At 40.4% G+C, this 12,359-nt stretch overlaps 1 protein-coding gene across 2 annotated transcripts in view; it reads right to left on the minus strand.

The window, feature by feature from the left end:
• Positions 1 to 12,359, minus strand: part of RELN (reelin) — a 296,961-nt gene that overhangs the window by 169,429 nt on the left and 115,173 nt on the right. For both annotated transcript variants that reach the window (XM_069881518.1, XM_069881596.1), the window contains exon 4: positions 9,413 to 9,483. In XM_069881518.1, the coding sequence (XP_069737619.1) occupies positions 9,413 to 9,483 (71 nt within the window). The remainder of the gene's footprint in view (positions 1 to 9,412; positions 9,484 to 12,359) is intronic.

Here is a 12,359-nt window from a genome sequence, read left to right on the forward strand (position 1 = left end):
TATAGACAGTGCTGATAACAAGCACAGAAACACTGAAAGCTTAACTGCAGCAAAGAGCAAAAGTGTTCTTAAGAGTCTGGTTGATGAATATAAACTATAGACATGCAGAAATACGGAATCCTTTTTTCTTTATGCATATAACTTGCTCCACTTCTCATACAAGAAACTTATCCGTGTCATCTTGTGTTCCCCAGCAGAAACACAAATGATGACTCTAGCAATGGCCAAGACCTCTAGTAATGATGATACAAAATCTGGAGCAATACAACTCCAACTGCACGTTAAATGTTGGGCTGCACTGCTGGGTACTACACAGGAAAAGACTGCATTTGCCCCTTGCAGTCCCAAGCATTGTTTTTCTCTTTGGAGGCATGTATAAATATCTCTAGAAAAGTTTAAAGTCACTTTTCATGGAAGAAATTAATTAAGCAGGATTAACTGAATTATTTCCCAGATTGAGCAATTCAGGTTGTTCTGGATTTTGCTTGTAGGAAAAGAAATACTTTACAGCAAAGAATTTGAAATATTCCTGAAGTTGTAAGAATTTAAGCTTAAAATAAGACCTCTCCTAATGCATTACTTCTTTTCATTAGCTCCAAATCGCCACTAAGGGATAATCCACTGCAAGGACAGGTGTGGCTGAGAGCCACTCTGCTAGCGCCCATCTGCAAGGAGGGTGGTCGTGCCAGGCCATGTCAAGGGCAGACTCATTAGCTGGCCAAGCAAATTTCATTAGCCTTTGAGAGTAATTAAATTAAAGGAGAATTTCCTCTCCAATGAGAGTAGTTCGGACCTGAACACAAAAATGAAAGACAATATTTTCATTCATCCCAGGTTACCTGGCATCACTCTTCGGAAGAGGGTTTCTGGGCCGTCCAGCCCAGGATACACATAATCACTAATGGTATTTTCTAAAGATATTATGTAAAATTTCAGCATGCAGCCAAAAGGCAAAGGTATAGCACAAACCTGGAACCTTTAAATTTGTTAACTCCTTTGACTTCAGCATTTTTTAAGATATAACTAGCTGTTAATGTGATTAAAGTATATAAAATTGGTTTCTGAGGATTTTTTCCTTATACAGCACTTCAGATGTATGCATAGTGTATTGCAAACCTAAACTGCTTAGCAATGAACTGAAATGAAAGTAATGGTGCAGATACATACTAGTGCATGTATCTACTGATGTATCATCTAAAACTGATGACTCATCTAAAAAAATAAAGATGAGGTTAAGCAAACATTTAATGTTGGACAAAAGGTTGTTCTTACAAATAAAGACTTTATGCTGAGAAGGGGTTATGTTTCCCAAATCTCTACAGGATGTGAGAAGCCCAAGTATTTTTGCCTCAAGTATTCCTTCATCTAATTTGTAATTCTAAGACCACAGGTGAAAATGACAGACGACTGTGAAGGTACCATTTAATGAATGCTAAACCTAGATTTTAATTTCCCTCTGAATAATTTCAGCATTCTATTTTATATGTCATTGCAAAACAACACTGTATGATCTACAAGCATGGTAGTTCAGGCCCCCAAAATAATTCAGAATGTCATCTAAAACCAGCTGTACTAGTTTTAAAATATTTTCAGATCTGCTTTTATATCAATTTATAGAACTACTTGTATTAAAACAGTATGAATTGTACATACAGACTGAAGTTAAATGGAGTTTCTTTGCATAACGTAACAAAGCTAAAAAAAGATACGGTGCAGAATAGCTATAAAAGGCAAAGATATAAAACATTTACAATTAAAAAATTATACAATACTTTAGACTAAGGGTTAGGGGGAAGGCCATCTTAGTTCACATTTTAAACCATGATTCACTTTCTTAAGTGTTCCTTAGGCACTTGGTTAGATGGTTTTAAATTAGAATCGGTATTTGTGTGGCTCCAAAAAACATCTTAGCTTGAATGAGAATGCCATTTCTTTTTTAAAATTTAAAGTAAATAAATTTATTATTTGATTTTTTAACTAGCATCCTGGATATATACAGATCTTCATAAGAGATGAACTTTAAGCAAAGAATGGAGCTCACCGTTTAAGAAGCATGAGCAAAAGCAGTATGAGAAAATGTAAGGAAATGTAGGATGCTTGCCTTGTAAAACAAGGCAATCACTTTGGTAAGGAAAAGCTCAGAAGAAAGTATACAATACAAAGCAATTCAGAGAGAGAAAGGCCACAGTCAAACTGGAAGCGTGAGAAACTTGAGGAAAGTAATGGGGAATTCAAAAGTCAATGGGGTCATTGTGGGGCTCTGTGTCAATGGCTTGATGGAGAATGAAGGCATCTTTTGGAGTAAAAGGTTAAAATGTTCTGTGGATGAAGTAAGGCTACTGGAAGGTTAAGCCAAAAGAAGAATATGCCCTGTTTTGGTTAAACTGGAAGGAAGGGAAACATGACAGGAGCAGGAAGGGAATGTCATTTTCAGTGATGGTCCTGATGTCAGTGGAAAAATAAGAACCAAATCATTAAACATGGTTAACTGTTAAGGAAAACTATTCTCCATTCAGATAAAAAGGGCTAGTGTAATGAAAATTAAACACATGTTCCAGCAACATCAGTCTGTACTACTGACATCGATATTCCACAGATCTGTGGGGTCAAGTCTATCTACAGGAATAGGTAGGGAATATGGCATAAGAAAATATTCTTAAAAGTCACTGGAAAATTGATCTTTTTTTTTTTCTCAGAAACTTGAACATTTTTTTTCAAAATATAAAGGAAACGTGAACTACAGAAAAAACAAATGCTCAAATGCTCCCAGACAAACACATTATTCAGAGTTCTATAGCCAGCAGCCTTTAGCTGTTGTTCATCAATTCATCACAAACAAGATGTGCACACAGGTATATTCTATTTTGCAGGTAGGTTATGAAAAAATCTAATCTCCTTGTCATTAGCAGCCTGATGAAGATGAAGATGAAAAGGGAAATTAATGCTTTTATTTAGACCTCTGCCAATACTTTCTCTCTACTGGCAAACAAAATTGCTGTTAAATGATAGAAGATCTCCCTAGTGAGTCTGTGTGTTGCCCGAGGGGTGCATTATTCTCACTCACACATAAGTCAAAGAACAATACTGTCAGCTCTGAACTCCAGCCTTCTGTTCTGTAAAATACTGCTGTGGTCAAGCCTGAGAGCCCGCAATCTGTTTTTTCCTTTGTTTTTTACAGTGTTCTTAAATCCATATTTACAAGGTACAAAATCGGTCTAAAAGGTCTTCCACAGACATTTAGGAAGAATATATCAAATAAAAGAGAGTCTCAGCCAACTCTCAGGATTTACTTTCATACAGAGACATCTGTCAGACTGTAGAGTGTTTGCTTAAGAAAGGAATCCCCATCCTATAATTTGTGGCATTAAGCACGAGATTGTATAAAATTCTGGGAACTATGATGTAAGGAATGATAATGCCCTGGGATGAAATGACATCCTTCATCTTTTCCATCTCTTAGGTTTTACTCTTCTGAGATTCTCCTCTAGTTAGTGAGAACTAACTTACATGCTCGTGTTGCCTCCCTGTATTGACCTTATGCCAAAGAATTGTGCTACTGGCCCAAAGTTGCATAATGTACCAGGGAAATGGTTTCCTTAGCCCTTCAGCATCCTGCCTGGTGCAGTTAAGACAGATGAGGTTGCGTGACGCGAGTACCAGCACCATCCATCTCTGCACCACGAGCTGCTCCTCCCAGCAGCATTGCTCATACAGACCTAAACCCTTTTGACTTCTATGGTGCAATGCAACCAAATCTGCTATTTTGCCAACTCCATTTCTATTATGCTACTGTTTATTAATCCATGGTTTCTGTTCTACTCAAGCTAGGATTAAATTTGAATCAATCTGTACAAGTAAGTTTACCTTATATTCCGTTTATTTTGCTGCTAGATTGAAAAGTTAAAGAGATTGTTAATAAAAATATTATTAATGGAAAAAACTTCATGAGTCATTAACATCCTTATTTGTCCTTAAATATATTTCTAAAGCAACTATCTTTTCTGTCTTGGCTTACATATTTTTTTGCTTTCTTTCTTCTTTTTGCTGGATTGACTCTTTCATTGGATATTTTTCATGTCTCTTTCTTCAATATCCAATAAAATTCTTGTAAACTTTAAAAGCTTACATCAGTTTTCAAAGACCTCTCTGGCTTCCTAAAATATTTATTATATAATGAATACATGGCTTTTCAAGAGGTTATTTTATTTTCTTTAGTGTCTTTCCCTGTGGTACCATTCCTTATGCCATCTACGTTACATACAGGGCTACTTGTTTAGCGTTGCCGTTCCCTAATGCTGCTCTTTATCATCCTCTAATTCTCTTCAAAATAAGAACTATACTTTCTTTCACTGCGCAAATCCCATTAACTCTATTAGGATTTACTAATGCACATCTGAGAGTAGACAGTCACAATGAATGTGATTTCTGAGACTCCTTGCTACTTTCACAACATCATGTATATCCTTTGTACTAGATACTATGAAGTCTGATATTATCTCCAGTGAACATATTTATTAAAAATACGTCCTGTAATGAAACTATGAAGTTGCCCTCTGGTTTTATCTTCTGTACTTAATGCGTCACAACAGTCACTACAGCATTTCAGTATAGCGATATTTAATGTCAGAAACAGTCCATAATATCTCATAATATCTCACCCTTAGCAAGTTTGCGGACGACACTAAGCTGGCTGGAAGTGTCGATCTGCTGGAGGGTAGGGAGGCTCTGCAAAGGGATCTGAACAGGCTGGACCACTGGGCTGAGTCCAACGGCATGAGGTTTAACAAGGCCAAATGCTGGGTCCTGCACTTGGGGCACAACAACCCTGTGCAGTGCTACAGACTAGGAGAAGTCTGTCTAGAAAGCTGCCTGGAGGAGAGGGACCTGGGGGTGTTGGTTGACAGCGACTGAACATGAGCCAGCAGTGTGCCCAGGTGGCCAAGAAGGCCAATGGCATCTTGGCTTGCATCAGAAACGGTGTGACCAGCAGGTCCAGGGAGGTTATTCTCCCTCTGTACTCGGCCCTGGTGAGACCGCTCCTCGAATCCTGTGTTCAGTTCTGGGCCCCTCACCACAAGAAGGATGTTGAGGCTCTGGAGCGAGTCCAGAGAAGAGCAACAAAGCTGGTGAAGGGGCTGGAGAACAGGCCTTATGAGGAGCGGCTGAGAGAGCTGGGGTTGTTTAGCCTGGAGAAGAGGAGGCTGAGGGGAGACCTCATTGCTCTCTACAACTACCTGAAAGGAGGTTGTAGAGAGGAGGGTGCTGGCCTCTTCTCCCAAGTGACAGGGGACAGGACGAGAGGGAATGGCCTCAAGCTCCGCTAGGGGAGGTTTAGGCTGGACATTAGGAAAAAATTTTTCACAGAAAGGGTCATTGGGCACTGGAACAGGCTGCCCAGGGAGGTGGTCGAGTCACCTTCCCTGGAGGTGTTTAAGGCACGGGTGGACGAGGTGCTGAGGGGCATGGTTTAGTGTTTGATAGGAATGGTTGGACTCGATGATCCGGTGGGTCTCTTCCAACCTGGTGATTCTATGATTCTATGATTCTATGATTTATGTGAATCTACCTTGCTGGTTTGCATTTATATCTTATTAATATATTTACTTCTAATTAAATTCACTAATTCTTTCTGAAAGAATCCTTCATTTGTATGAATAGTGTTGATGTAACTCTATCTTCATGGACTAAAAAAGTAAAGTTTGCTTCAAAATAGTATATTTTATTTGAATAGAAAAATTAATATTAACGGTGTAAGAGTTATAATCATATGCACTGGTTAGGAAGACTAATGCACAAAAGGGCAGAGGAGAGCCTGGTACTGGAGTGAATGGGAGAAAGGGAAATGGGCAATGCAGTGGTTGACTATCTGAGTCCAGAAAACTGTGGCCAAACTAGGAAACTAACAGAAGTGAAGCCTTGGTGAGGATAAAAATGTGGGAGAAAGACCAAGAAAACCTTCGAGAAGCTTGAAAATCAGTATTGCAGAAGAATTCAATGGCTGATTACATTTCTGTTACACTGTGAACAGTACCTCCGAGTAATCCTTGACTACGTCAAAGCTTGCAGAGTTACCACAATGACATCAAATATTTTTGAGAAGACAAAGCCATAATGTCTCTGAAGTGACTATATATGAAGCAAAGAGAATTTCTGGGAAAATTATGGGAAACACAAAACTCAAGAGGGTGCGGGAGATTGTGACAAGTTGGGGAAGCTGGAGGCCCTTCCAGGGATGTGGTGCAGGATGTGGTCATTAATGTCTGGATGGGAGGAGGAGGCAAAGGGACTGTCATGGTCAAGTGGCCAGTGAAGGCCCAGGAATGGCGCATCTCAGCATTCTTTATACTCTTCACACACACCCATACACAAATCCTGTTTTCTCCTTTGTCTGCAGAGTCCTTATGAACGTGGAGAAGCGCCTAATACCATAATGAATTATCATTATGAGTAAGTACTGGCAAACTTGTGATTTGATGTTAAGTTATGCTCCAAAATGCAGAGAAAGGCAAAAGAACTAAAATTTCTGCTGTCAGCTCGCCTCCTAAGAAATCCTGGTAGAGCAAGGCTGAAGAAAACTGTCAAAGCCTGTACAGATGGATTTCTACTCACTAGTGTCTGCTTGTCAAGGTGTTTTCTTCTAGCAGAGGGAAATCTTGTTGCTTTGTCCTTATTCTCCTTGACTCTGCTGCCAGTTCTGACAGTGATAGTCACATACTTGCTTTCAGTTTGCTTGCGTGTAGCTTTCACTCTGTTGGTCACTTCCAGTTCTCTGGCTCTCTGTGCTCTGTGCTCAGACATCATTATGTCTTTGACTTCCTTCTCCTTTCCTTACCTGTTCTGGCCACTACAGGCTGCCTTTGGCCATGATGTGCTTACTGTGCAGTCATACTTTGAACCGTTTCATCTGCTTATGAGGCTTTTCATGATTTTATGCTAATGATTCTACATGTTGATTTTTCCAGCAAGCAGCCCGTGTGAGATATTCTCACCATTCTTAGAACACGCCAAATGGTGATCTTGCCAACACTTCTGCTCCCAAATCCCCTTATACTAGACACTGAAACACTCTTCCACACTCACATTACGGGCATACAATTTGCTGTCTGTTCTGAATACTAAGCGCAGTTTGGTAACTGCTCCAGATGCCTTCTCTGTCCTTACAGTAAAAATACTGATACATACCTGACCCAGTCACATTTTATCCAGCTCATTCTAACATTCCCTTCTGATTGCCAGCACCTGTGTGACATTTATCTAATACACTCAAACTATAACCAACTTCCTAGCTTGTTGGCTAACATCTTCCTCTCTGAAACCCTCTTCCTGCTCCCTATTGGCTGGCCAGGCCCAGAGAGTGGTGGGAAATGGTGTGAAATCCAGCTGGAGGCCAGTGACAAGTGGGGTTCCCCAGGGCTCAGTGCTGGGTCCAGCCCTGTTCAATGTCTTCATCAATGACCTGGATGAAGGCATTAAGTGCACCCTTAGCAAGTTTGCGGATGACACTAAGCTGGCTGGAAGTGTCGATCTGCTGGAGGGTAGGGAGGCTCTGCAAAGGGATCTGAACAGGCTGGACCGCTGGGCAGAGTCCAACGGCATGAGGTTTAACAAGGCCAAATGCCGGGTCCTGCACTTGGGGCACAACAACCCTGTGCAGTGCTACAGACTAGGAGAAGTCTGTCTAGGAAGCTGCCTGGAGGAGAGGGACCTGGGGGTGTTGGTTGACAGCGACTGAACATGAGCCAGCAGTGTGCCCAGGTGGCCAAGAAGGCCAATGGCATCTTGGCTTGCATCAGAAACGGCGTGACCAGCAGGTCCAGGGAGGTTATTCTCCCTCTGTACTCGGCCCTGGTGAGACCGCTCCTCGAATCCTGTGTTCAGTTCTGGGCCCCTCACCACAAGAAGGATGTTGAGGCTCTGGAGCGAGTCCAGAGAAGAGCAACAAAGCTGGTGAAGGGGCTGGAGAACAGGCCTTATGAGGAATGACTGAGAGAGCTGGGGTTGTTTAGCCTGGAGAAGAGGAGGCTGAGGGGAGACCTCATTGCTCTCTACAACTACCTGAAAGGAGGTTGTAGAGAGGAAGGTGCTGGCCTCTTCTCCCAAGTGACAGGGGACAGAACAAGGGGGAATGGCCTCAAGCTCCACCAGGGGAGATTTAGGCTGGGCATTAGGAAAAAAATTTTTCACAGAAAGGGTCATTGGGCACTGGAACAGGCTGCCCAGGGAGGTGGTTGATTCACCTTCCCTGGAGGTGTTTAAGGCACAGGTGGACGAGGTGCTAAGGGGCATGGTTTAGTGTTTGATAGGAGTGGTTGGACTCGATGATCCGGTGGGTCTCTTCCAACCTGGTTATTCTATAATTCTATGATTCTATTGGAATATTAAAATACCAAAACCTTAAATACTGAAACTGAAAACTGAAATACTTTCTCCTCATTATCACAAAGGCACTCTACATATCTTGTATGAATAACTCAGTATATGCTCCTTACATAATGATCTATAGACTCTTATAGTGAAAGCCACTGCACAGATATTCCCAAACTCATAGGAAAAATCTTTAGCTCCGATGCCCCCTGAAGTTGTATTTTGATATATTCTTTCTTGTTTCTTAATATGACAACACATTTCTAATTTAAAAATATTTATTTTAGAGTGGTTGGCCCACATTTCATTCTCTTTTCACATGAAAATATCACTGGAATTTTACAGAGAAAGTTGGACCAGCACAGAAATTCCTTTCTCTCCTGAACCAGGAATGATGGATACATTCTCTGCTTCCCACAGTTTTAATGACATAAGTTCAAAGCAACGTACTGTTTGTAGACAACAGCTCATAAAAGGCAATTAGGTTATTCATCGAAAGAATATATATGATAAGCTGTGCAGTTAGATTTTTAAAGTTTCTGTAAGTCGAACATCTTGTTTATGTACAAACATGATCAAATGCTGTAGGTGATGATAGGCAAAAATTTGATGGCCTACTTTCATAAAACGGGAAGGCATATTCTTCACAGAGATATGTGTGAGCTGGATGGCAAACAAGGCTTTTATTGCAGGCATATTAATATTGCATTTTTTGCAAATATTTAATACACTGAGAGTTAAAATTTACATTGTGGGTTTGACAAATATCAAATGTTGGTTGTCACAGGCTGATTTCAGGTAAGTGTATAATGCAACAGAACTTACTTTAACTCTTTTTATTCCCCAACATTTAGCAGTGGGAACAGAGGCATATCCTGCATAACTAATGGTAAGCACAAAGCCAAAGAAAGTATTGGGATTAAGAAAATAAATAAGATCGTGATACTAAACTTTCTGTGAAATAGCTTTCATGATGTGTAACACTGACATGCAAGTACAACAGAAAACCACATTTGCCAGATATTTTTAATATGATGGTGGTTCTTACCTCCCTGTTCACACAGCTGTTGTGCTAAGGCATCCTTGAATATAACTTGGCCCCTGTGAGTAGCTGTAGCCCTGTGGACATAAAAAAGACAACACTAAATAATGCAGTATAGCAGTATACTTATTTATATATGCATATGTATATATACATGCATGACTAATCAAATCAGAGGTCCCATTCTGCTTTCTTCCTGTGTTCTTCAGTCTGCACTCTTTTAAATTTGTAGCCTAATTCATAGGAGTTGTTTCTGTGCATAGAAAAAGAGAAGTTCCTAAGCCAAAATGGCTAGTTTGCTAACAAAAAGCACTGGCACAGGAATTCAGTGAATGACATGAGTAAAAGTAAGTGCACTGCAAAGCTGAACACATCACTCTGAGAAAACATCCCTGTCTCAGTGCAGTACAGAAGAAATGGTCACAGAACTGCTGGCCTGTGAAATTAATAGTCACATGATCCAATAGGCAATAGCAATGGCAGCACTGTTATAAGCCACTGACAGAAACACAGAAATCAGTGTCCAGAAATCCTCTCTGGAAATAAATGGAGAGACAAGTACGCTCTCTGCCCAGGCCTATGTCAAACATCTCCAAAAAAAGGAGGCCCTACAACATTTCTTGGTACACTGCATTGGGTTTTGATGCCAGTTGAGCTGTTCTTTCTTTTTATTTCCCTCATTATCCAGGCAAGCCAAAGTGGATTGTTTCCTCCTTTATTTTTTTTTTTTAATAGAGCTTCTATACTTGAGATCTCACTCGTTTTGTCTAAAGAATAATTTCCCATTAATGAGCCACAGCTAACACACTAGCTAATGTGCCATGGAGAAATATTTTTCATTTAGATTTTTTTTTTTGATCAGCTGGAGATACAATGCAATTTGATTTTTCTCTTACAGAGCTACAGAGCTGTCATGCTAAACGTGTTAGTGATTCTTTATTTACAATTGCTCATTTCTTCCTTCTTTTCTAAGTGTAGTACTTCATAAGTTTAGTTTTATCTCAGAGATTTCAAAACTTTCAGTATTTACAGGTGTTGCCTTTGAAGTCTAACTTCTTGCAGCCAAAGTTCTTCCAATGTCTGTCTAGACTCATTCATGCTCTTCATACATGTTCTTTATCCTTTCTCCAATCAGTAATGAGAATAATTAACATTAATGGGCTCAAGATAGATCCATATGAACTCCTTGAAACAGCTTCGCAATTCAACAGTTAGACACTGAAAGCTACTTTAGGAGTATGTTTTTTCAGCCATCTGTGTGCTCTCTCTAATGGATCATGCCTCAGTTGCTTACAAAAACATCAAGAAGGACCATAAAGGAATAGTCCAAAAGGAAAGCCAAATTACATTATTTTTTCTTGGCTACTAAGTCACTTGCATTGACAAGGAAGAACAACAAAATAACACATCTAATACTAAATTTTTAATATAGGGTGGATTTTCAAGGTAAAAATCATCATCAGAGTACAAACAGGAGTGAATGAAAACTTCTCTGGAATCTATTTTTTTTCTTCTCATTCACAAAAGCTCTGTTTACACTCACGTCTGTGTCCAGAAATGCAGATTTGTGACCACCTGATGGCTACCTACTATGGCTTTTAGGGCGCACCCTTCCTTTGCTCGAGGAAGGAGAGCTGTGCTGCTTTTTCCATCTGCTTGGATCTTCAGAGACGTATGTAAAGGTGGAGCCTCAACACCTGGTAGTGATAGTATTTTGGCCACAGTGCTGGGATGGCAATACCTCTGAGAGGTTTTGGTTGTAGTCCCTACCATGTGCATCATGGAAAATATTTCAGGGTTTCCAACACTTCTGTAAAATACAGCAAAACTTTTTGCCACCACTCTTCATTAGCATTTCTTTATCTGCTGTCATAACTAGTGACTATACTGATTACAAAATAAAAGCAAATACATTGCCCCAGCAGATAAAGGAAGGCAGGAACACTGTGACTTTAAGTCTTACTTAAAAGCATGAGCCAAAGTATTTCTTAAAGCTCTGTTGTAATGAATGTACAGGAAAGCATGATCACTACGTGCATTTCTGCAAATTCCCTCACAAGCCTATGCAGGCATACAAGTCAGAATGGGACCAAACAGTCTCCAAAACTAAACACGTGCCCCAGGCTGTTTTAAAAGGACCAGATAAGATGACCAGATTTGAATGATCTGCTGAAACAGAGCATTCTACAACTGGCTTTGGGTCCAACCTAGTATGAACAGACATGTTTTGCAAATATGTTTCATTGTGGGCCTTCCATGGTTTGTAGCAGAAAAAACAGGCTCATGGTGCTCCTGGGCACGTACAAGAAAATGTCACATTTAAGGCACAGAAAATATTTTGTACAACATTTCTATCCACCCTCCAGGCTAACAGGATGGAAGAGAAGACTATTCACAGACAGTGAGAAAGAAAACTTACATTGGCAGTGGACTGGGACTTCAGAGATGCTGCTTATGCAACAGCCCAGGATACAAATCAGGCTGTATGGAACAACAACAGCAACCACAAAATTCCTTTGTGAGGCAGATAGAAGTAAACTCTTGAAACATGGACCACATGCAGAGGGGAGCTTGAGTGTGTGTCTGAATGCAAACAAATACCAAATAATACAAAACTGTGTACTGTTTACTGGATCTTTGCATGCATGTGAGAAAAAGGGGATTTGGGGAGAGAGCCAGCAGCCAGTTGAATGATCTGCATCTTTGTGTGTCTATCATCCCTTGTTTGATAATGCAGACTAGGAGCCAATTATTGCCGCACCATAGCAGGAGCAATGTGCGCCCTGGGGACAACAGAGCCATGCAGTAAGGGCACCACTTCCTCAAGCATATACTGAAATTATCGTTACTACTGCAATGGGCCTATGCATAAGTTCTGCACTGGCCTGTGCAGCTTCAGCGACTTATTTAGGGTATTGCTCCTGCCACTTTCTAGTACTGCCCGTTTTTCCTC

This window comes from Phaenicophaeus curvirostris, chromosome 1, assembly GCF_032191515.1.
Source record: "Phaenicophaeus curvirostris isolate KB17595 chromosome 1, BPBGC_Pcur_1.0, whole genome shotgun sequence".
Lineage (NCBI taxonomy): Eukaryota > Metazoa > Chordata > Aves > Cuculiformes > Cuculidae > Phaenicophaeus > Phaenicophaeus curvirostris.